Source organism: Danaus plexippus, chromosome 8 (genome assembly GCF_018135715.1).
Source record: "Danaus plexippus chromosome 8, MEX_DaPlex, whole genome shotgun sequence".
Classification (NCBI taxonomy): Eukaryota; Metazoa; Arthropoda; class Insecta; order Lepidoptera; family Nymphalidae; genus Danaus; species Danaus plexippus.
In genome coordinates, this window is record NC_083542.1 from 8,631,771 (window position 1) to 8,654,054 (window position 22,284).

At 33.4% G+C, this 22,284-nt stretch overlaps 1 protein-coding gene across 1 annotated transcript in view; it reads left to right on the forward strand.

Annotated features, from left to right (window-relative positions):
- The window catches only part of LOC116771567 (protein tweety-like), a 39,180-nt gene that overhangs the window by 13,527 nt on the left and 3,369 nt on the right, over positions 1–22,284 (forward strand). The window contains exons 2-12 of the mRNA XM_032663456.2: positions 15,008–15,085; positions 16,357–16,513; positions 17,108–17,236; positions 17,908–18,051; positions 18,442–18,654; positions 19,293–19,421; positions 20,219–20,356; positions 20,859–21,003; positions 21,354–21,499; positions 21,909–22,006; positions 22,081–22,242. Coding sequence (XP_032519347.1) covers positions 16,379–16,513; positions 17,108–17,236; positions 17,908–18,051; positions 18,442–18,654; positions 19,293–19,421; positions 20,219–20,356; positions 20,859–21,003; positions 21,354–21,499; positions 21,909–22,006; positions 22,081–22,242 — 1,439 coding nt within the window. The 5' untranslated portion in view covers positions 15,008–15,085; positions 16,357–16,378. The remainder of the gene's footprint in view (positions 1–15,007; positions 15,086–16,356; positions 16,514–17,107; positions 17,237–17,907; positions 18,052–18,441; positions 18,655–19,292; positions 19,422–20,218; positions 20,357–20,858; positions 21,004–21,353; positions 21,500–21,908; positions 22,007–22,080; positions 22,243–22,284) is intronic.

Below are 22,284 nucleotides of genomic sequence, written 5' to 3' on the forward strand. Positions count from 1 at the left end.
CTAGCTATTGTCCATAGCTTTGTCTTAAAACTAACAGACGAAGAAACAATTGGGTGTTACGTATATTTTATGTCAGTACATAGGTACTATTTAAAAAAAGATCTAGTCTTGAAGGAAATAAAGTGATATACATACGTACTCTTTATATATTAAGTATAACTATTTTAGATTAGATATTAATAATTCAATAGTTCTGTTACGATAATATATATATGCACGGTGCGTACTTATCCATGTTATGTATCTGTCTGTCCGTGTAAGACCTTTGATCTATGCTGAGTATTCTGTACGCTCGACAATTGTGTGGCATTGGAAGTGGTAGTTCACTAGTTTTGGTTTATCGTTAAATTTGGTATCCTTATTGATTTTCATATAGTATTGTTCATTGTTCCAGGTCTGGGTATGTGATAACGTAAAAAAATAATGTCATTATAGCTTCTTATATATTTATTGGCTGCTACGTAAAAAAAAAAGTTTTATTAATATATTCGTTATATAAACAACCTTTTTTTTACTAATTCTTGCCCGTGGCTTTGTCCAAGTAAATTTTTCGTTATTTGTCATTAAAGAAATGTCGTTAGTGTGCTTGACAGAGGATTTATAACGCACCTACACGGCCTGTGTCACGTGATTTCATGCAAAACACGCCTAATGCATTAATCCTGCGCTAACTGCACGGAATTCTAGTGAAAATTATAACTTTTGTCGTCTAATGGCTATGTTAAAAGTAAAGTTTTCGTAAAGAAAGTTTTTAAGTGAAGGAGTAGCAAACATCCACATGCGCAAACATTCTTACAAACTTGCTCATTTATACTATCAGTAGGATTTCTGTCAATGTCTCTTAAAGACATTTCGAAGGAGTTTCTGGTAAAACATTACAGCTTCTTCATGCTAATGTAATTGTTATACCTAATTTGTTCAGTTTTAATAGTTCGATAGTAATGTTAATGAAAAGTGTAATAATTTTTTTCATCAATTATTTCATGTAAAGCGATGATAACGCTTGAATTATTATTTAAAAATGTTCATATAAGTAATATAAATAGTTTAGAGAATGTTCGGTGAACAATTATTGTTTCTCAATTATTCCAAACAGTGAGAACAGGTCAAGGGAGTTTCATAAATTATATTTAAATATTCACTCACATTTCGCACACACATAATATAACTGTGGTGTCTCTTATAACTTAATACGGTACCTATTTTTTTTTTAATAATTTTATTTTTATTCGTCAAAGTATTAAATAATGTGACAGCTATATACTGAGGTCAATGTACTCGTTCATGGAAAAAAAAACTATCGATTCTGTATACATTTCAGTAATATTATTGTATCTGTGCCATCACTTTTTTTTTATTCTGTCTATCATTACGCTTAATATTTAGAAGTAATACAGGCTAGTTTTAGAATTATAGTTATTGTGTTCTTCATAATAAATTGCAATTGATGTTATTTTGTTTTAAGCAGTTTCTTTGCTCTAGTCGAATATTAATCAAAGAATTAGATAACCAAATGTTAAATGTGTTTGACATATATAAATACATTTGTTCATATATCATTAATACATGCAATAGACAGCCGTGTATGCATGCTTATACCTTTAATATTTCTATATATATATAGAATACAAACATACATAGTTCAATTCAATCGTTTAAATACATTAAAAATTCTTTTGATTGAGTTTTTTTGGTTCTGGTCTGAGGTCAGCAGCGTTAGTTTCATAGAAATCCCCTTCATTCTATTTTAGCATTAAGGAAAATAACACAGAACTGCATTTTTTATATAAATAATTTAGTAATAAAAATTATTTTTAAATTTGTCTGTCATATAACGTATTGAATACCACCATTTTAATATATCTTTCTTGTCTATTAATTTGTCTGTTATTTCATCAATTATGATCAACGAGTAAATATTTATTGCAAAATGTATACGGAAACGGGGTGAGAGCGTAGTATAGGACATAGGTCATGTTCCGAAAATTGTTTTATTTAAATCACACAGACGTATGTTCTCACGCGATCCTAAATGATCTTAAAGATGCCGACTCGTGATCTGTACTTGAACGGTTCAACTAATTTCAGAACTAATTGGTCCAACAACACATGCTCCGGTATCCATTAGGCCGAACGTTCAGTTATTCAGATAAACACACACCATGTATGTATTCCAATAGTTATTAGTTTAGTTTGTTGTTGAAAAACTATCTTATGAACGGTTAGCTATATTTTACAGGGTCATATTGTTTGATTTAAAAATCATATTATGTTCTTATTGGTTCAAATAAATTAATCTGAATGGAATTTTCAATAAATGGTCTTTTCATATATGGAGACTATTGGTTGGATAGACTATTGGAGAATATTAATAGACTCATATATATATTTCTATAGTGATATAATAATATTTATTTAATACATAATATAAGTGTATTTGTTTTCATCGATCGTTCTAAGGGGCAAGGCAGCGGGTCGCACCCTTGCTAGGCGCTAGGCCCGTGCGAGTGACGCCACTATGCCAGTAGGCCACTGAAACTTGAATTGAAGTTTATTAGCGTTAATTCTTATAAAGCGTCATATTCTTTTAATTATCGTGTCGTATTTTTTTAATCTGTATTCATTGGTATCTGTTTTAAATATTACAAATGTTTTTTGAATTCTTAGTTTTGTATGTAAAAATATAATGTGATATACATTGATATTTTTCGTAAAAAAAAAATATAAAAATCAAACAATTGCCATTCTTCATTGATTGTTAACAGTTTGAATGTTCAGTGAATTTTAAAATTTAATTCAACAAACGTCTTTAAATATTTCGTATATCATCCACGAAGCTTTAAAATTATTGTAGTATTAGTACAGAGGTAACAAACGACAAGGAAGAGTCATTTATAGCTAAAAGTGAATGGAAAAATTTATAAGCTACTAATATTTTTTCATGAAAAAAATTAAAACAGTATACACTGTCTCTCTCTTTAGAGATATATAGGGCAAAATTAAATTAATCTGCGAACCGTTCAGTATCCTATCTGTGTATACAATCCCACGCTTCTCCCACGCCCTCATATAAATCGTTATACGTAGAGAAAGTATCTTGCACTCTAATATAATCAATTAACCATTACAAAACACTATGCCGGTTGTATTTACATGTACACGTTCTAATGACGATGTCTCCCTAAATTGTATGTTTTAAAACAATTGATATTTTTGTAACCGTTTCAACTGATGACCCGCTACGGTTCAAAAGCTTTGTTTCCAATAGTAAAAACGTTTTGTGTCCATATTACAAGGCACATTATATATATTTGAAATATAATTTTCTTAGCTTGTATTAATATTTAAAGATACAAAATTTTAATAAATAACAATGTTAACACAAAGACCGTCATATTTAAGATGATTTATGAATGAAATAGAAACCTTTTAACTGTACGTATGTAGGTTTATGATATGAACTCGGTCTAAGGTTAGAGTTCAGTTATTTAAAAACAGCTAATTCTCTGTTATATGTATGTATATAAAACAATATAACTCCGTGAGTGTACCCGGTCTTTGAACCCGCCGCGCCGTCAGTGTGTCTATCAAGCTAATGTGTTATAAAAGGTGATGATAATGGAGTTGTCTATGATTACAATTAGAGTTACGGCCATGTAATCAGCGGGTATGCTGATATGTAATAAACATTTATTTACCATAATTCATATTTTATGAGGAAAAAATATTCTTAATTCTTATCATAATTTTCTATACATTAAATTTATTTTCATATGATAATTTATATTCGGTTAAGAATGAATTACGTTGATGGTGCTTTTGTATCAGTTCGCTGTTTCAGTGGCTCCATCATTGCCGTCAAATTCAGTGGAAATCCATTACTATAATTAACACCTGATCTTATACACAATACCGCGGCGATGGCTTAATGTTTGTTAATGGTTTTAATTAAATTTCTATTCCATATTATAATACTAGTATTATAGTGTGCACTTGCCTTTATATATATATTTATTCAACGTTTTTGTATGTTTATATATAATATGAAATCGAATAGAATTACTGCCATGAAAATAATATTTTGATTTAATGATTTATTTTTGGTTGTCTAACGACAGATGGCGTGAGGAGGACATGACATGAAATATTCTCCTAGCAAATGATTTATTAATTAATAATATTATCTATGTCTGAAATCTATCCAGCTTTCGAAAAACTGTCACGAGGTTGAAAATAAAGATGTTTTCGTAATACGTGTGATATTTTTATAAGGCCTTGAAGTTAACATTAGTAGTCATTACGGCGACGTGACGTTTGAGAATCTTTTATTATTTTTCGTCTGTAAACGGTTCACAAAGCTCCCATCCTTCGCGACTCGCTGAAGCTAGGAACGGATTGAGGGTTCATCTTGTTAACTCACTTCGTTAAACGAAATGTCAGGAACTCAGAACTTTTTCAACGGTCAGAGACCCAGCCGGGACAATGTTAACACTCAACGCTATCCTTCAGAGCTCAGTTAATATTTCGTATAAAAGATTCATCTAAAGGTACTTAAAATTTGTTACATTTCGCTATAAAGATATAATTCTTTCCTGATCTTAATATTGTCTTAAACCAGTAAGGTAAAACACGTTTCTTGTGATGTTGTTGTTTTATCCCTCTCTTTATATATTGACCTCTCGCTCGTGTACTGTACGTTTTGTTCCCAAGCTTTATTTTTTTTTTATTGTAGATCAATTATTTAAATAAAGGTCCGCTACTTTCGAGCCTCCCTCTTTGCTGACTCATAAACTGACTCACTTTTAACATTAAAGTCGGAACACTTCAATTTATTGCAAAACAGTTTTGCATGATTAAATCAACATAATGTGAAAGTTCGTATATATATTATCCGTTTTCTGTTTTTCTTTTAATTAATTTATATTATCCTGTATTTGTTGTGCATACTTTTTTTGTGTTGCAAGGTAGAAAATAAAAATATTTTATTGATATCTTCAGATTTTTTTTATATTCCTAATTTTATTGGTAAAAATTTTTACATAGAAACTTTTTTTAATAATTCGAATATTCTGTTTTATAGTATCGTATTTTTTTTTTCAATTAATTTTATAGACCATTTTAAACGTTCCTTTCTCTACCTTAATTTGATTTCTGCTTATTTCGCATAAATGTCAAGCGTTTCCGTATCAGTAAATTGCTTTATTTTATTATTATTATATTCATACGACGAAAACTTTCACTTTATCTTATTTAATACTAGTTTTTGTCCCCGACATCATCCTCATCAGCTTCTGAATTGACGTCAGAAATGTATAAAATGTTCTGAAACAATAGATATAGTAATCATCGAACAGCGACATCTATGATCAATGTCAAGTGACTTCATGCAAAAAATATGCAAGTGTTATGACGTGACCTCGCTTAACAACAATGAAATCCGCAATAAAGTCTTGCCTCTTATATCTTTTATTAGTAAGATGTTTAAGCTAATGTAAAGTTCATCAAAATCTGTGAAGTGGTTTTTTCGTGAAGGAGCAACATACTTCCATACAGTCGCATTTATAATATCAGTAGAATATAATGTTCATAAACGACAAGCAAATCCTTAAATACATGACACATCATGTTTTTAACGATCTCACATTTTGAATTCGATATTTTACAAAACGTTGCCGATTCTTAATATAAAATGTTCGTTTAATGTGACAAAGCGGGATCTGGGTCAGGTCATCTCACGGTGACAGCGCTCACGACTTCTGGCTGGTCGCTGTACTCCAGCACGTGATCTCAATAATACACCCGCCCTTAGTACCGGCGGTTTATAAGTCCCATTGATTGTAATCTAATTCAACGCGATCAGAATAATCAATTGTTTTTACATTTACCGAATACAGACGGTCAATTATACAGGTTGATTTTTTTAAAGGATACGAATTGCTTATACAGGTTGTTTTTTTTAAATATTAATGCAAGTTTTTTTTAATTATTTTTTTGTGTTTGTTTTTTCTCTTCTAGTGTATTGACGGTTATTTTCATAGGTTATTATTATTTTTAATAATAATAATAATCTTTAGTGCAACAGATTATCGTATTATCTTCGGTGTAAATGTTGTAGATAAGTTTAAATCTTTAACGAATAAATGTGTTATATGAATAAATTAAATACTTTTAATTTAAGTCGGTCTCAGTTTAAGATTTACGGTACAGTTTCCTAACATTTTTGTAAAGGGCTCGCCTTGAGATGAAGCAAGGCTCAACTTTTAAAATATAATGCATATGTATATTTATGAACAATTCTAAAGGTCTAGCATTCACAAATTAGCATTAATTTGTCTGTTTTAATGTCGTCCCCTGTTCAAACAAATGATAACGTCTATGAAATATTTTAAAATTTTCTATTACGGTACATCATGAATTTGAAGTATTGACACTAATATCCTATTTATTAAGTATGGAGATTGGAGTTGTATTTTTTTTATTACTGAAGTCATATTTATTACTAATGAATAAAGTTAATTGGCTGTTGTATGTTGGACCAAGAAATTTTGTATTTTTTGTATTACTTAGGAAATTTGTTCATAAGAACTAAATCCAAGTACACGTTACTTGGTAAAGGTTAAAGTTATCCTTATATATGATGACTATAAGTTAATATATTCGCTTTCGCATAAAGGATTTAACTTTAAAGTAATTTTTATGTTATTTTAACTATAAATCACAATTAAATAAGGACGACGGTGATGATAAATCATAGTTAAGTTTGGTTATATTAACCTATTGATAACGGTAAGAAATTTAACTACCTACAAAACTATTAAACAATTAGGTTATTTTAAAGCTAGACATGCACTTAAATACCACGCTCCGAAACACGTGCTGCTTCTCTTTAATATAATAAAAAAAGATTTCACCGAAATGTTTTAAAACGAGTTAAAAGATATGATCTCGTTTTAAATATTTTTTGACCAAGCGCCATGGAATTACTATTGCTGTATACATATGTTATTTATTTAGCTCTCGTGAGTATTCTCTTAAACGCTATAAAAAATATTATAATTTTTTTTTTACGTGAAATCCTTATTTATATGATTGAAATGGTTTTATTTATATGTGCATTTTAAAAATGTTTCACTAAAATATTATACGTTACGAAGTTTAATGTTTTGAAGTGCTTTAGATATACATTTCGTTTGGTGAAACAAAATGTTTACGTCTAACAAACTTTAACTTTTACCAATGTTTCGACAATCTAAAGAAATTTCATTAATGAGATGTTATAATTAAAAATTAATTCTTGTTTAAGAAAAATACTTCTAGATACGTCTATTATAAAAAGGTCCTGGGAGGCAGTAAAAGGATTTATTCATCTCTACATTCTGGTGGCGTCAGGAAACGTTTGTTCCGATTTCATCAGCTGGGGACAAATCACAGTCGTAAATATGCGAGGGACTTCAGACCCAGGCTATCATTGTTCCGGGACAGAGATCCGTTTATCCGGGACAGAAATTGGACGAGACTTTAGAATAAAGTGTATTGAGTGACACTCATGAAATTGGAAACGTATATAAGATACTATCATAGTACTTATATTGTTAATACAAAAATTTGTAAGGATTGATTTTTTATTACATTTTTAATCAATAGCTAACGATTGCTTCTTAATAACAGTTCTGAATACTTATACTGACATACGTGAAGGTCGTAATTTATCCCTAAATTCCGGATAGTACTCCCGGGAATACGTCATAACAGTTCCCTGTGATATGAAGTCTCCCTATATATTTTTAAAGCATGTATTATTCATTAATATCTCAACGAAATAACAGTCCAGGTTAAGTCGCGGACAAAGGTATATAGTTTGAACAAGCATAAAAGATTCAATTTTATTTGGATGTTCACAAAAATTGATTTTTAAGGCTTCGGCACTGAAATACACGTTGATTTGATTTCTGGCGTGCGACGAAGCGGTTCAAGTTTTCCTTATATAAACATAAAATTCACAGAAGACAATACGGTTTCATGTACATATAGATTATAATAGTTTTTTAACACACACACACACTATATATATATGTTTGTGAGTGTGTGTGTGTGTTCTCTAAAATTAATTTTGTTAACTTTATAGTTAAATCAATTAGGGTCTCTGTTAAATCTGGTGTCTTTGTTTAGTTTTTATACTACTGTCCATAAACTATTTGTCCTGTAGTTCAAGTAGGTATCACAGTCCTACAACCATATAGGTATCATTCCATCAAGTTAAATGTGCTTTTGCTCTTAAAGTTCCCATTTATTATGTATGGAAGAGTCTTATAATGCGTGGTCCAAGCACGAGCGGATATTTCTCTATATTCAATGATAGGAAGTGAAATTTTATTTAATTGAAAATAAGATTATAATTGTTTTCCTTTATAATTGTATTGTAATGTATTATGTTCACATTTTTCCGTATAACAGCAATCGCTACAGTATCTCCCTTGGACCACATCCAGTACGTATAATTCTCCGACAATGTAATAAACAACTAGGTTTATTGGACATCTCGATGTTGGGACGTGTTTTGTTGTTACTAGAAAGTAATACTGTCTTTTAGGGATACGACTGTCACTTCCTCGGTTTGTATGAAGTAATATGATTGTCTCAAGTTAATTATCTATAAAGTTTTATATATCATAAATGTGGAACCTAAATAAGTGTTTACAAACATACGTTATTATTAATATTCATTTATATGTATTTTAAGTATACGTTTGATATTCTGTAGTCTTGCAAACTTGTATTTTTTTCGATTCATTCGAACAAATCACTAGCTAAACTAAAAGTGATCCGAGTTCAATTAAAATGTTCGGAACGCGTCGCTCTCGCGGCACGTGTTTAAATTATTTTAATGAGATCAATTAAGTATTGGTAGTTTTTGTGACGGCAACATATTTAATGAACAGATTTTTGAATTGATAATATCAATGACTCAGGTAACTTAATTATGATATTAATAACAGCATTATACTTTCGATGCTGCTGGAAATTATCAAGTGTATATTAAAAAAAAAAATCATTAATAAAATCACGAGACAAAAGATCATATATTCTGATCTATTCTTTAATATATGAATACATTTTCATACAACAATTTAGTTCTCACCAGATACGAGTACAATAGTAATCAAGTAGTGATAGTTCTTGCGTAATTGGCTCACTACCTATATTACCGACCAGCCGATACGAGCTCTGTCTGTGTTAGTAGTACGTTTAGTAGCGTATGACGTCAGCTACGCTGTGGAGATCAAGATATATTGGTGGATGTAGGTTCCTGGGTCTAGCTCAGCGCGCAGCCTCCGCTGTATCGAACGACCGCGCCCCTACCACGTGCTCCATTCACCGGCTAGCCACGTGGGTTTTATGTTTTTTATGTCCTATATGTTGATACAAACATTATTGACGTCATAAATATTGGAAAATAAATAAATATAATATAGTTAAAAGTTCTGAGTTATTTTATTCAAGTATTGATTTAATGTATGGTAACGTGACATTTATTTTATAATAAAATAAGCGCATCAGTTTGGGTGCATATTGTCCAGGTCATTTAAAATTCATTGATTTGCATCAAAAGTAATGAGAAAATACTTGGTAATTCTAAGTGGCACAGATCTCTCACCGCTGGTCGGAACAGCGCATGCGTCATTCAAGGGGAAACCCGAAAGCATTAATGCTAACAGCCCCTCATGAAATATGGTGCTGTATTTTAATTAGAACCACGGCCTTAACTTTCTTTTTACTATAACAGGAGCCTCTAATTTTGAAGCACATAAACGTTTTACACATTCAACTACATTATGAAGGCTGTGTACTGTACAAAGCTCTGTCAAGACATAGTCATTTCAATATACCTATCTAAATTTAGGCCATAGTTATGTACCGGAATGATTTTGTCGTTAAACTAAACTGGTGACATCCGAGCCCGGGGTTTCTTACAGCGGGGGACTGTTCTAGAATAATTGGACGTCTAGTATGCAGATTATTCTATTAGGCAACCGCCTCGGCCGGCCATTTGATTGGAAACTTCCTACGATGACGCGAATTATTTATATGTAGCACATTGTTCTGTGACAGATTGACTTACACCATGCGACGAGCCCATACATTCTGCATCTAATTACATATGCCTAAGTAATGTAGTAGAATCGTTTTACACTAATCACATATTCTGAACCTCTGCCTTCCAGCAAAATTCCTAGTCTTTATTATTTTAGATATTATTATTTGGTACAATATAGGCCGGTTTTTGAATGTCATAGTATTGTAAAGCTATCTATTCCATAAGTTTGAGTGCAGTCACCTGCATCAGATAGTAAACCTGTTTTATCTGTGTCACGTTACGTTACTCTACCTGATGACGTCAGTGGAGTATGTTGAGGATCAAATTAGTATGTATACGTAATTCATTAAATATCATATATTTAATTATTTTGGGCGTCGAAGTAAATAAAAAATTATATTGCTGGAACAGAATAAAACACAAGTAATGTTTTCAGATTTTAAATAGTATGTTATTTTTGAATGTTATGAGCGGTTTTTTTTTATATATAAGATAAATAGTTGAAGTATATATAAATTTTAATCATATGTAACAGTAAAGCTGACTTGGGTGATTTTTTTCCAATACACAAAATTCCGTTCAATCTACAAGGTTATTTTAATGTCTAGGATTGGGTCCGATTAAGCTTTTGATTATAGTATTTTTTTGATAGATGATATTCTAATTGAGGCAATAATAACTATGCTTATATTTTATGATTATATGCATTGTGTCATGATATTATTTCTCGAAATAGAAATACCCTCTCAAAAAAGAAATGGACCCTATTCAGAATGAACAGTGCTTGACACAGTTTGTTTTCTGTTAACCGTCACGTAGTTTGCGACTTTGTAACAAAAATGAGTTACGGAGCTGTCACGTGACTGAGGGAAAAACAGCTTTATATAAAAACATTATAACGTATTTTAGAGCAATAATTAACTCGCAACGGTCGATACTAGATCACATTTATTTATTACTATTTTTTTTCCGTGCTATGACTTCATACGCACTGGAATTATGAGATATTTTGCAAATGTCAACGTTTCTATTTAGCTAACGAATTATAATTTTGAAGGCGAAGGAGATAAAGGTAGGAGTTATTTCAAGTTCAATAGTAGAATAACAATGTTATAATTCTTGATATATAGTGATAATACATATACTGAGGAATCATCACGGTTTAATGTATTAATGTGTGTCGGAGAAGAGTAGAGTTTGCGTGACAAATTCCTATTAGACCAGGTGATGGACGAGAGGTCTGTGGATATCGAAAGAGTAGTTGCAGTAAGGGAAGGACGAGTTTAGTGTAAGTCAAAAGGAAATCCGAGTGTGAGTTTAACCTAACAGAATTATATATGGAGCTAAAAATTTCTTAGTTTTGCTGATATTTCGCGATGACTAGAAGTAACTGTTATTTGACCAGATCTATTTCTTTACTTATATTTATCGATCGGATACAAATTTTATAATATATTTTTAGTATGTGAAACGCATTCGAAGTATAGTGACAGTAGGTACTGTTGAAACCAATAGACCAATGTGCAACTTTATATACACATATAATTCTACTGTACGTGTGTATGTCACTGTACCCTTCCTAAACGGGTAGACCGATGTGATTTAATTTTTTTTGTTTGCATTTCGGTGGCGTACAAGATGGATTAGATTCACAAATCAGCCCAGCAGCTGGCGGTGCAGCTGGTATCTGGGATATATAAAATTATAAGGCTTCGACGTAGGTTACTATATGTATTGTTGTGATGTTCACGTGGGCAGAGTCGCGGGTAGAAATTAGTATGTTACATATATTTATGATTAACGTTGACAATGTGAAACAACATAGACGGAACCTCTGAGCATTCAATGGATTCACCGTGCGGGTGCCGGGTCCATCGCGTTGCGAGTTTTAATTTTCATTTGCAATAAAATTTTAACATAAGTTAAAATTAAAAGCTTTTGCAACTTTTTCGATATATCTTTCCTAATTTAGAAATGTCAAAGTTATTACGGAATAAATACTATCGTTGGCTACGGACTGGTCCGATTACTATATATTTTTACCCAGGTATCATCACAGCCATTGTAATCTATAAGATACTTTACTAGGAAGCCTGATGAGAACAACTGGGAACTTAAAACAATAAAATTAAATGTGGAGGAAGCTCGGACAGTACATATCTACAAAACATATTAACAATTACATACGTATCTTTGCGTATATATAAATAATAATTTAAAAGCATTCTATTCTTTCAATGTTTTAATACAAAATGAATACATCAATGTCCCGGGAAGCCGGTTACGGAATCGGATCGAGCAGCGGATGTATCGGGAAACAGATAGCGACTCGTCCCTCTTAATATCCGAGCGATTTATTACCGAACACGTATCGATAAATATTAAAATTGATCGATATATCGATGTCCTACAAATAAATTTATGGACTTTATTATTCATTTTTAAATGTATTTGTTTTTCCCAGAAATCTCTGAATATATTTTGTCACTGAAAATTTTTAAATAGTAGAAGAAGATAACTGTAATAATGACGGAATAGAATTCGTATAATATTAAGTATATTATCAAGAATGTATGGAGAAACATCTCTAACCGGCTCTCGACCATCATATTATTGACACTATTTAGACATCCTTTATATAGTACAGTACAGTATATTGTATAATATTTCTGTTAGTATAAATGGTCTACAGAAAAATCGACAGTTCAATAGTTTTGCGTTTACAGTACGAATATATACCACTTTCAGTTTACTATGCAAACTCATATTTACGTTAAGAATGTCACGAACAATTCACTTAAGAAAGACCGCACGTTCTCACAAAGCATCCCATACGCTTTAATTGGGCAGTAGTTCAAGTTCGCTGCTCAAGCTGTAGTATGCTGAATATTACACAACAGTCATATAAATACAAACACGCACATATATATGTTTGAATATATGTTTGAATATTTCTCTATTGTTGTGTGGGTGTGTGTGAATCGCTTACGTAATAATGTTTTAGCATTTAAAACGCAAAGGAACAAATTATTTATGATATTCATATATGGGTCGTAGTTTGTTGTTATATAGTTTCATTTATTTATTTACTTCATATCTATCAGTTTAGAACAGTAAACAGAACAAGAATAAAGAAAGCGGATAAATTTATCTAGAATTATTTGTTAAATTCAATATTTAAAGCTAAATGGAGGCGTGGAAGTATTGTTGGCTGTGTGCCATATCTCCATATAAACTAGCGAGCGCTCTTACACTTTCAAATGGATTCAAATTTACTAAGAAAGGATATTGATTTGAGGAATTGTCGCCTATTTATAACATGAAACTACAAAATGTGCCGTGGGAATAGAATAGAATAGGAACAATATTATTAAGATTTGATTATATTAAATTAACCTATTCGAGCAATCTGTGTATTGGCAATTAGTTGCGATCCTTTGAGCATAAGGAAACGATGTGTTAGTGGGTAACTGTAAATTAATACCATAGATATGACATAGCGGGAAACGTCAAGCGATCTATTAAAATACAAAACCTTTTAATAAACAAAAATCATATTAACATGGCATAAATTGGAATTGAATCGATTAAAACTATTTTTTGATTCTTTTTTTTTTATTTTATTTGAATTTAAATAGCAAAATTGTTATAATACAGAAAAAAAACATCAATATGGCTTAATATTTTTTTTTTAATTTTATATGAAAACTACATAAGCCAACACTTACATAATATGATTGATCGATCATTGATTCTGGGAAAATTTATACGACTTTGTACGAAAAATTATTTATCGGAATTATATTCCGTCGGATGAAATTAAGACGTAATTACTCTAGTGTAACAGATAACCTCTATTATATTTGTTACGAGTATCAATATTATCAAATTATTATCTTAATATTTTTGTTATAGATTTTTATTTGAATGTCTATAGAAAACGTTTTGTTTTACCTTAGCAATGATAAATCAGTTATTTATATAAATCGTTAACATATAAATAAAACTATGACTTTAACTACCGTGTAATTAAATGATTATTCCTAACTGATGCATAAGAGCCGATTCGAGTGCAGCCGCCATCGTCTCAAGAAAACGATCCTTAATGGCTGAGATAACGCACAATAAATCTCTTAATCGCCGTCATCTGGAAAGAGATATAATATTTCATACTTCACTGTGAGAAAGATCTTCTATATCGACTCGTAATAATAAACGATGGGAACCAAACTTGCCTCATTCGATACACTTGCTCTAGATACATCTGTTAGCAGTCAGACGATCTAGATCCGTTGATAAAAACTCAGCTTTCATAATCGTCTAGGAAACGCTGAGCAGTCAAACCAGTATGTTGAGTCATTCTGGATAGCCGTTCGTTATTGCTAACTCTATATTTGCACGACTCGGTGCTATCTCTTGCATATTATTCGCCTCAAATGACCATTATTATTTAGGACGATAGAAAATTGTTCTACCGAGATTCCTGTAATTCCACCCATCTAATTTATTATCAGATGATAGTGCTGTGTAAAACTTAAACCTGTATTTTATATAATACACTGAATGTTTTAATAATCAAATCCTACATGTGTTTAGACCATAAGTCTCCTTTCGGGGTCGTATCTGTCGGAGTGCTTAACTGTGATACTACCAAACGCTCTCAGTTTGGTCAACTTTGATGGATATTTAATGTTCCATATTTATTATATAAATTTTATTAGATGGTTATTTTATTTCTGTTTGTATACATCTATTTTTGTAATCGGTTAAACATAAATGTTCTCATTCGTCGCTCGCTATTTTGATTAACGTTTTTCTATGCTTTATTCTGTACACGACTTTGTTTTAATCTAACACTTATATTTCTGTTTTCTATTATTGATATACTTTCACGATTTTTTTCCTTTCCAGATATGCTCTCAGTGAAGGAGTGATTCAATTTCGATGTGGAAAATGACATCGTAGGATACCTTAACATTGTTATCAACGGTTAGTGCAACCTAAAAACACGTCAATACAATTGTTACTATATACTCTGTTGTACTTAAAAATATCTCTGGACGGCTACACATGCGAATGTTTTTATAAAGCATATGTCACACGGATGACGTTTAAAATATTGATGTTATTATAAATGTATGTGTGCAAGTTTGTTACTTTCTTACACGAAAACTATCGAGTTTTTCAAGTTCAATTTAGAAATAAGTAAGGCAGGTGCAATAAAAATTATTAAACGTTAATTTTGTTTCAAAAATAAAATAGCCTAATGTATTTCCAATTACATCAATATGCACACGAGAGCCTTGTAAAATCTATCAATCCGTTTCAGAGATTGTTCGGAACAGGCAGACATACAGAAAATGTTATTTCTTTATAAGTATCCTACCTTGCTTAGATCTATCTATATTAGGCATTTATTAAAATTATTGTTATTTTAATATAACAAACGGACACTACAATTTTATTTATACACATAGAAATCAGAATAACACAGACAAGACATTTCTGTTTTATTGTTGACGAGAGAAATAACTGTCTTTGTAACAAATTTTGCGACGAACAAGATATATACCTATAGTATTATATTTCATATATAGTAAAGAAACACAAATAATATTTTGCCTTCAAATATTTTCTTTATTTGTACGTTATGTCAGTAGTTTTCCGACACGCCGATGAATAAAGCCTAGTGTGACATACATTGGAAACACGCTCACGGAGCTTGACACTTATATCGTACGACCACTTATATACACTTATATATCGCATATATACTGGAATAATGTATTCTTTATGATAAATATAGTTAAATGTGAGATCTTTGAATTAATCCGCCCTGAATTATAAGTAAATGATTCGTTTAATACAAATCGTATAAATTTAATGAGATAAATATGTATGTATGTAAATTCAATGGAAATTGATTGATTGATTGTATAAATACTGAATTATGTATTGGTATGCAAAATAAGTAATACTTAAGTAGGCCTTGCTCGATATTTATTAAAGTTATCATATACAGTCAGTTACGTCGCAGCGAGAAGTTTTATTGCTTAAACGTATGTGTGGAGAGAAATTTGAAAAAAATTATCGCATACCGAAAATAATGATCACATAAAGGGTCGGCTAATTTCAAAGTAAATGTTTAAAGGCTAGTGTCATTTATGAATCACGTTTCATTAACAGTGTATAGACATTTTTAGACGTGTCTTGTCTTGTCTTTCTCACATCCCTATTATATATATATAAATAATATACAGGTGTGCGAGTTGTTCGTCCGTGATGGGCGCGTCGGGCGTGTCGGACGAGTACTCGCCGCCGCGGCTGGCGCGACTGCTCCACTCCTTACCCCACATCAACGTGACGCTGCATAGAGTCAACGACACCTTCGCCCCCAACTCACCAATCTATCTAGAGGTACCCGATATTTAGGGCATTGAGACTACCGAGGTGTCAGCCTTCATTGGACATTGTAACATTAAATTTGGTATGGACGGTGTCGGATTAAGCATATAACAAGAGTAGCGTTTGTTACGGAACACGAGCAAAATATGTTCCCGCATGTAACCCTCGTTTTGATGACTGTAATTTAATTCTTAATAACATGAACGCGTTAAATACATAGTATAGATGACACGAAAACTATATCCAAAGGCAGAAATCCACAGATAAACAGCCTTTTGAAAAAAATCTAGTGGTTTCGAGCTTGTTTAATTCAGCACTGAGAATGGAAGTAGACAGGGGCTGTTTCAAAGTAAATGTGGTTGGCGTACACATACGTACATAGAGCAGTGTATATGATAGAGCCAAAGAGCTAGTAGTTATTTTCTAAAATTAGGGGTTTTTATTTCTAAAATATGCCTATTTTAACAAATTCAAGACTGTAATATTATAGTAAATCTAAATCTTTTTTAAGGTGTATATATAATTAGTAATCACTGTAACAGTCCCTTATGGTTGACACTGATTTGTCGGAAAGTTTGATAGTACATGTACGAATAATGTTTTCAGAGTTTAGGTATCCTCGGTTCGATTCCCGGCGCGTGGCTCATACTGACGCTGACTGTACTTCTCATTTACCTGCTGACGAGATGCTGCGACAGGAAGCAGCGCCCGCCGCGCAGTATCACAGCTCTGAAGGTACTGTTACGTTTAAAGTATATTGAGGTAAAGAAAAACAAAAATATTTTTTTTATTTGTTGAATTAAAATCAATGTCTGGCTGGTTGGAATGGCTGTGTATGTATTTATATATATGGGGGCTTTAGACACCAAAGGTCAATGGATAAACTGATTTGAACCAATATAAAAAATAATAAAAATTGTATGTTTGTGATTTTTTTTTTATTTATATATTTCTCTATCAGCCAAAGGATAGTACTAAACTGCTTCAAAGTGTCTGAAAGACAACCTTGATTGAAGGAAACCAGTTTCGTAAATTATTTAAGCTCTTTGGATTTTCCTGTGATATGTTTGTCAGTCATATCTGACTTTATTTTTTAGGAAAGGTCGAGCCAATAAATTAAATTAATGTGTCATAATGTTTTTCACGGAGACTTCTTTGGATATACTAAATTGCTACGTTACAATAGGTACAATGGCCCGTTACATATGTGTACATACTTTGTGTAATTCTATTGGCCTTTGTTCCCGTCAGAGTTTACGTTCAACTTGATAATTGACGATCAAATTCCTCCGTAAGTCTATCATGGAGCTGTCTTTGCATTTTCTCGGTATTTTTTTCTTTAAACTCTAAAGTCGTCGATAGATTGAAGCGGGTTTTATATAAATGCTCTGATAATCTCCATCCAGATAACGCTAATGATTCTGTCGGTGCTATGTTGCGGCGCTATCGGCGTCGGCCTCTTTGGGAATGACGACCTTCACAATGCGATGCTGCAGAGCATCCAGGCTGGAAACCAGCTCGCCGCACTCGTCAATACCGTCAAGAACCAGGTAACACCAAATACTTCCACTCGTACACGTTTGAGGCTCTTATGACAAAAAGTTATTTGCCTGTTTTATTCTTATAAGAACATGAGCAGTAGAAGTGTCAACATACGAGCTATGTCGGCTTAATTGGAATGAAGTATCTTAAAATTGATATAGCAAAAAACTTATCACAAAAAAAAAACAACATAGTTTTGTAAAAAAAAAATAATGAAAATTTTCTCTATAGTCGTATGTATTTGCTCTTAAATTTGCTTGATTTTTATTCATAGATTAGATTTATAGATCTACTTAATAAAACATTCAAGTAACTTAAGCCATCCAAAATAATTGTTTTTACCTATGTATACAAAATTATTAGTATACCAATATAATCGATAATTCCTCTGATTCCAGTCCAGTATCCTGGAAGAGGCGATGGGTTCCCGGGCCCGCGCCCCTCTCGCCCGCCTCGCAGACGCCCTGGATGCTCCTGTCGCTAACCAGACGGCCCTTGGGACCTTGCTGAGAGCCTTGTCTGCTCTCCGGAACAACGCCAGCGCGGCCGCCTCCGCCGCTGATAACCTTAGGAGACCCTTGGCAGCTCTCAGCCTGGACGCGTTCATGAAGGTACAGTTAACGCGTCAAGTGAAATGATTGGGCGATGTGCTGTCATAAAGACAAGCGACGTTATTAGCGGGTTCGATTCAAATTGAAGTCGTAAGGATATGTAGAGTAAGGGAGAGGCAGCTGGGAAATGTAGAAAGTATGATATGTAATGTTGTTGCGAGGAAATATTTGTATGAAACTATGATTGTCGAATTGAAAGAGGAAATAAAGAAACAAGTGACGGCACATGACTGAAAACAATATTAACTGACAGATATATACTGTTCTGGTTACGGAGAAGGAGCGGAAAGTCGGCTCAATGTTGATTAATAAATAGTCATAGTTGTATATATAAAATAGTGATTAAATTTCCTCATAAGCTCAAGTCCAGATTTTGCACTTGTGTGATATATTTTATTATATATATATATAATAAGTTGAAGATAGCCTCTTACATACACAGCATACACAGTTGCAAATTATTATAATTTTATTACTAAGTAGTTTATTCTGCATAACCATTGAGACAAGCCTCATGACTGGAATACAAAGCGGCAAGGAATGTATCCATAATAACATTATTAATATACTGCTGTAATTACACACACGCACACACGCACACATATAAATATAAATATATCTGTGTGTTTGTCCCTCAGCGTCTCTGGGTGTGGGAGGCAGCTCGCTGGGCGGGGGGTATGGCCGGCTGGTGTTGTGGCGGCGCGGTGTGCGTGGCGCTGCTGGCGGCCGCCGCGAGGCGCTCCAGGCGAGCTCTGCTGATGCTATGTGTTAGTCACTTCACAATTTCTCATTACATCCTTTACTTTTCTCTCGACTCACCTCCTGCGGGATGTGAGCGCTAAAAATGTATAGGATATGCCTGACTTGACGCACACGAGATATTTGAGTACAAATATATCTTCGGATAATGTTATTAGAATCCGTTTAAATAAATGTATCAGATTATTATATTAGAAACTTTTGATAATTAATTTTTTTTGTCCAGGGAAGTGTTTCTATGATTTGCAGCTGTATGTATTTTTTAACCGCCCATACAAGATTCACGGGGTTGAGGTCAGAATGATAAATAAAAAAAATCAATTGAAGGCAAAGAACGATATCACCTGTATCCTAAAACATTCCATCAATGTTAAGAAAAAATTCAACCTTTAGTGTGATCTGTGATAAAGACAACTATATATATTACTTACATGTACATGTTACATCTTGATAATATTACTTTTATTTATTTTCTATGAATTCCATACAGTTTTTATCAGAACAAAACCTGAACCGTATATGTAAAAATTTTTCTATTGTCGCGATGTGTGCGGACCCATCTCAGGATATCATATCGTGTGCGTCGAGAATGAACTGGCCTGGACCATTGAACCTCCACGGTGATAGACCTTAAATTAAGATAGAATGACACGTGCACCTCGTCCGTATTCACGCTAACATACCTAGGGAACTGACCAGCAATATCGCGAGGACTTTGATAATACTTTGACAAATCGTCTTAAGGTCCTAATAAAGAATATCCCATTACCTGTTAATGTATATCACAGATGTGTGTTATTTGTAGGTCTGTGCTCTGGGGGCGCTGGTTGCGTGTTGGGGCGCCAGTGCGGCGTTGTCAGCGGGCGCGGTGGCCGCCGCGGACGCGTGTCAAGACCCCGCCCGGGCTCTGGCCCTGCACGCACCCCACGGACTTCCAGTCGATGTGAGTACACCACACTGTAGGGGTAAATTATTTGTATGTCCATTTTGTTGTTTACCACCTGTGACCATACTATTTATTTATAATAATGTAAATGTGATGTCTACACGTCGATGTGAATGCACCCTTTATTTGATCACTTGTTCAATATAAAGCCAGTATTGTTTCCATCGTGTTTAATCTTAGCAAGCTATTGATACGTCCGGTATATTTTGTCACGATTAATGTTGAAAACAATGACAATTAGCGTGGCAATGTGAAAGTCGGTTGAAACAGTTGTTTATATAAAGTAAGTTAACATGTGAGTAGTTAGATTAGATTTGATCAAGTTAGGTTTAAGTACAAATAGTCATAAATAAAATCTATCCGCTAACTTATTTTTGGAATCAGTTAAAGGACCTCTATACCGTAGAGTAGTAAAATATATTTGTAATTTTGAACTTACTGTATTTGTTTCTACTGTACACACGTGATTTTCTCAATTTTTTTCTACTATATCCATCAGATGGTGCACTACTACCTGTCCTGCAAGGTTTCCCGGGAGAATGTTTTAACAGCTGAGCTTCGTAACGCTCAACGGGCCGTGGTGGCCGTCAGACAGGCGCTGGCCATCCTCTCCCGGGGAGCGCCTCAGCTGTTCAATGACCCCGGTCAGTGTTTTAGACTTATAGCTCTTGGAGTATACCGTAGAGAGAACCGCGTTCAATATAATTCGGATGGCATATTGATATGTAGACATATAAAGTTAGTTATATAAGTTATATTAATAGTATTGTACCCTTTAGAGACTTCAAATAATCCATTATTTTAGGTGCTAACTGAGCTTTATAACACTCAAGACTCCGTCTCAAATCTCAATAAATAAATAAATCTAAAAAGAAGAACTCCCTTTAAGAAGATTACAATTGTTGTATTATGTATGTCTTATATATATAATAACTGAATTTAACCGTGTGCATATGTTGTTATATCTAAGTATTAATTGGATGTATGTGTGTAGGGCTCCAGCCGGCGCTGGGGGCTCTGGGCGCGGGCACGGGCGAGGCGGAGCGTGCGTTGGTGTCTCTGAGCGGGGCGCTCGAGTGTCGCACGGCGCGAGCGTACTTCGTGGCGGCTGCGAGAGCTGCCTGTGACGGAGGACTACAGGTCATATATACACACACCGACACACACACACAAACACACACACATATATATAATATTTTACTCGTAGAACGTATCTTCCCATGAATGTATAAGCATATTCGAAACGCGCTTTTAAAATAATAAAAATTTTAATAACAAAAGAAATAATATAAAGCATGTATTTTTTATGTCTGATGTAATTTATAAGCACACATACTGGTCGAGTGTAGTAGCTCGTTCTCAATTTTTCACGATAACAAAATGTCGGCCATGAATTTGTGTTCAATTTCATTTAGCCCACAAATATTTTCTAATTAAATATTAATTATTGTTTACTTATGTGTCAGCTGTGTAAATAAAATTAAAGATGTTATTTGTTCCATGCCACTGACCATTCTCTTATATTAATGTGAGTGTGCTTCCCTTCCAGGCGCTATCCCTGCAGCTGCTGGCGGCCATCATCGCCGGCTTCCTCTTCACCGCCATCGTTCTAGTCGACTCACACGCTTGGATCTATATCAATACCAAGTGAGACGTCTCTTTACTTTAGATGATGATATATCTTTATTTTGTTGAACTAATTCATGTTTTGTTTTTTCCAGGCGAAGCGTCTCAGTGGAGGAGCAGGCTCCGTTCCTGTCGACAGGCAGCGCCGGCTCTCGCACTCTGCCTCGGCCCGCGCCCTTCCCTAACGGCAAGCCGCCCTCGTACAGCGCCGCCGTACAACTCATGGACCTCGCGGACCGCGACAGAGATCGGCCCAGGTGATAATCCACTCCTCGATATATTTCGGGTGTTGTCGTATG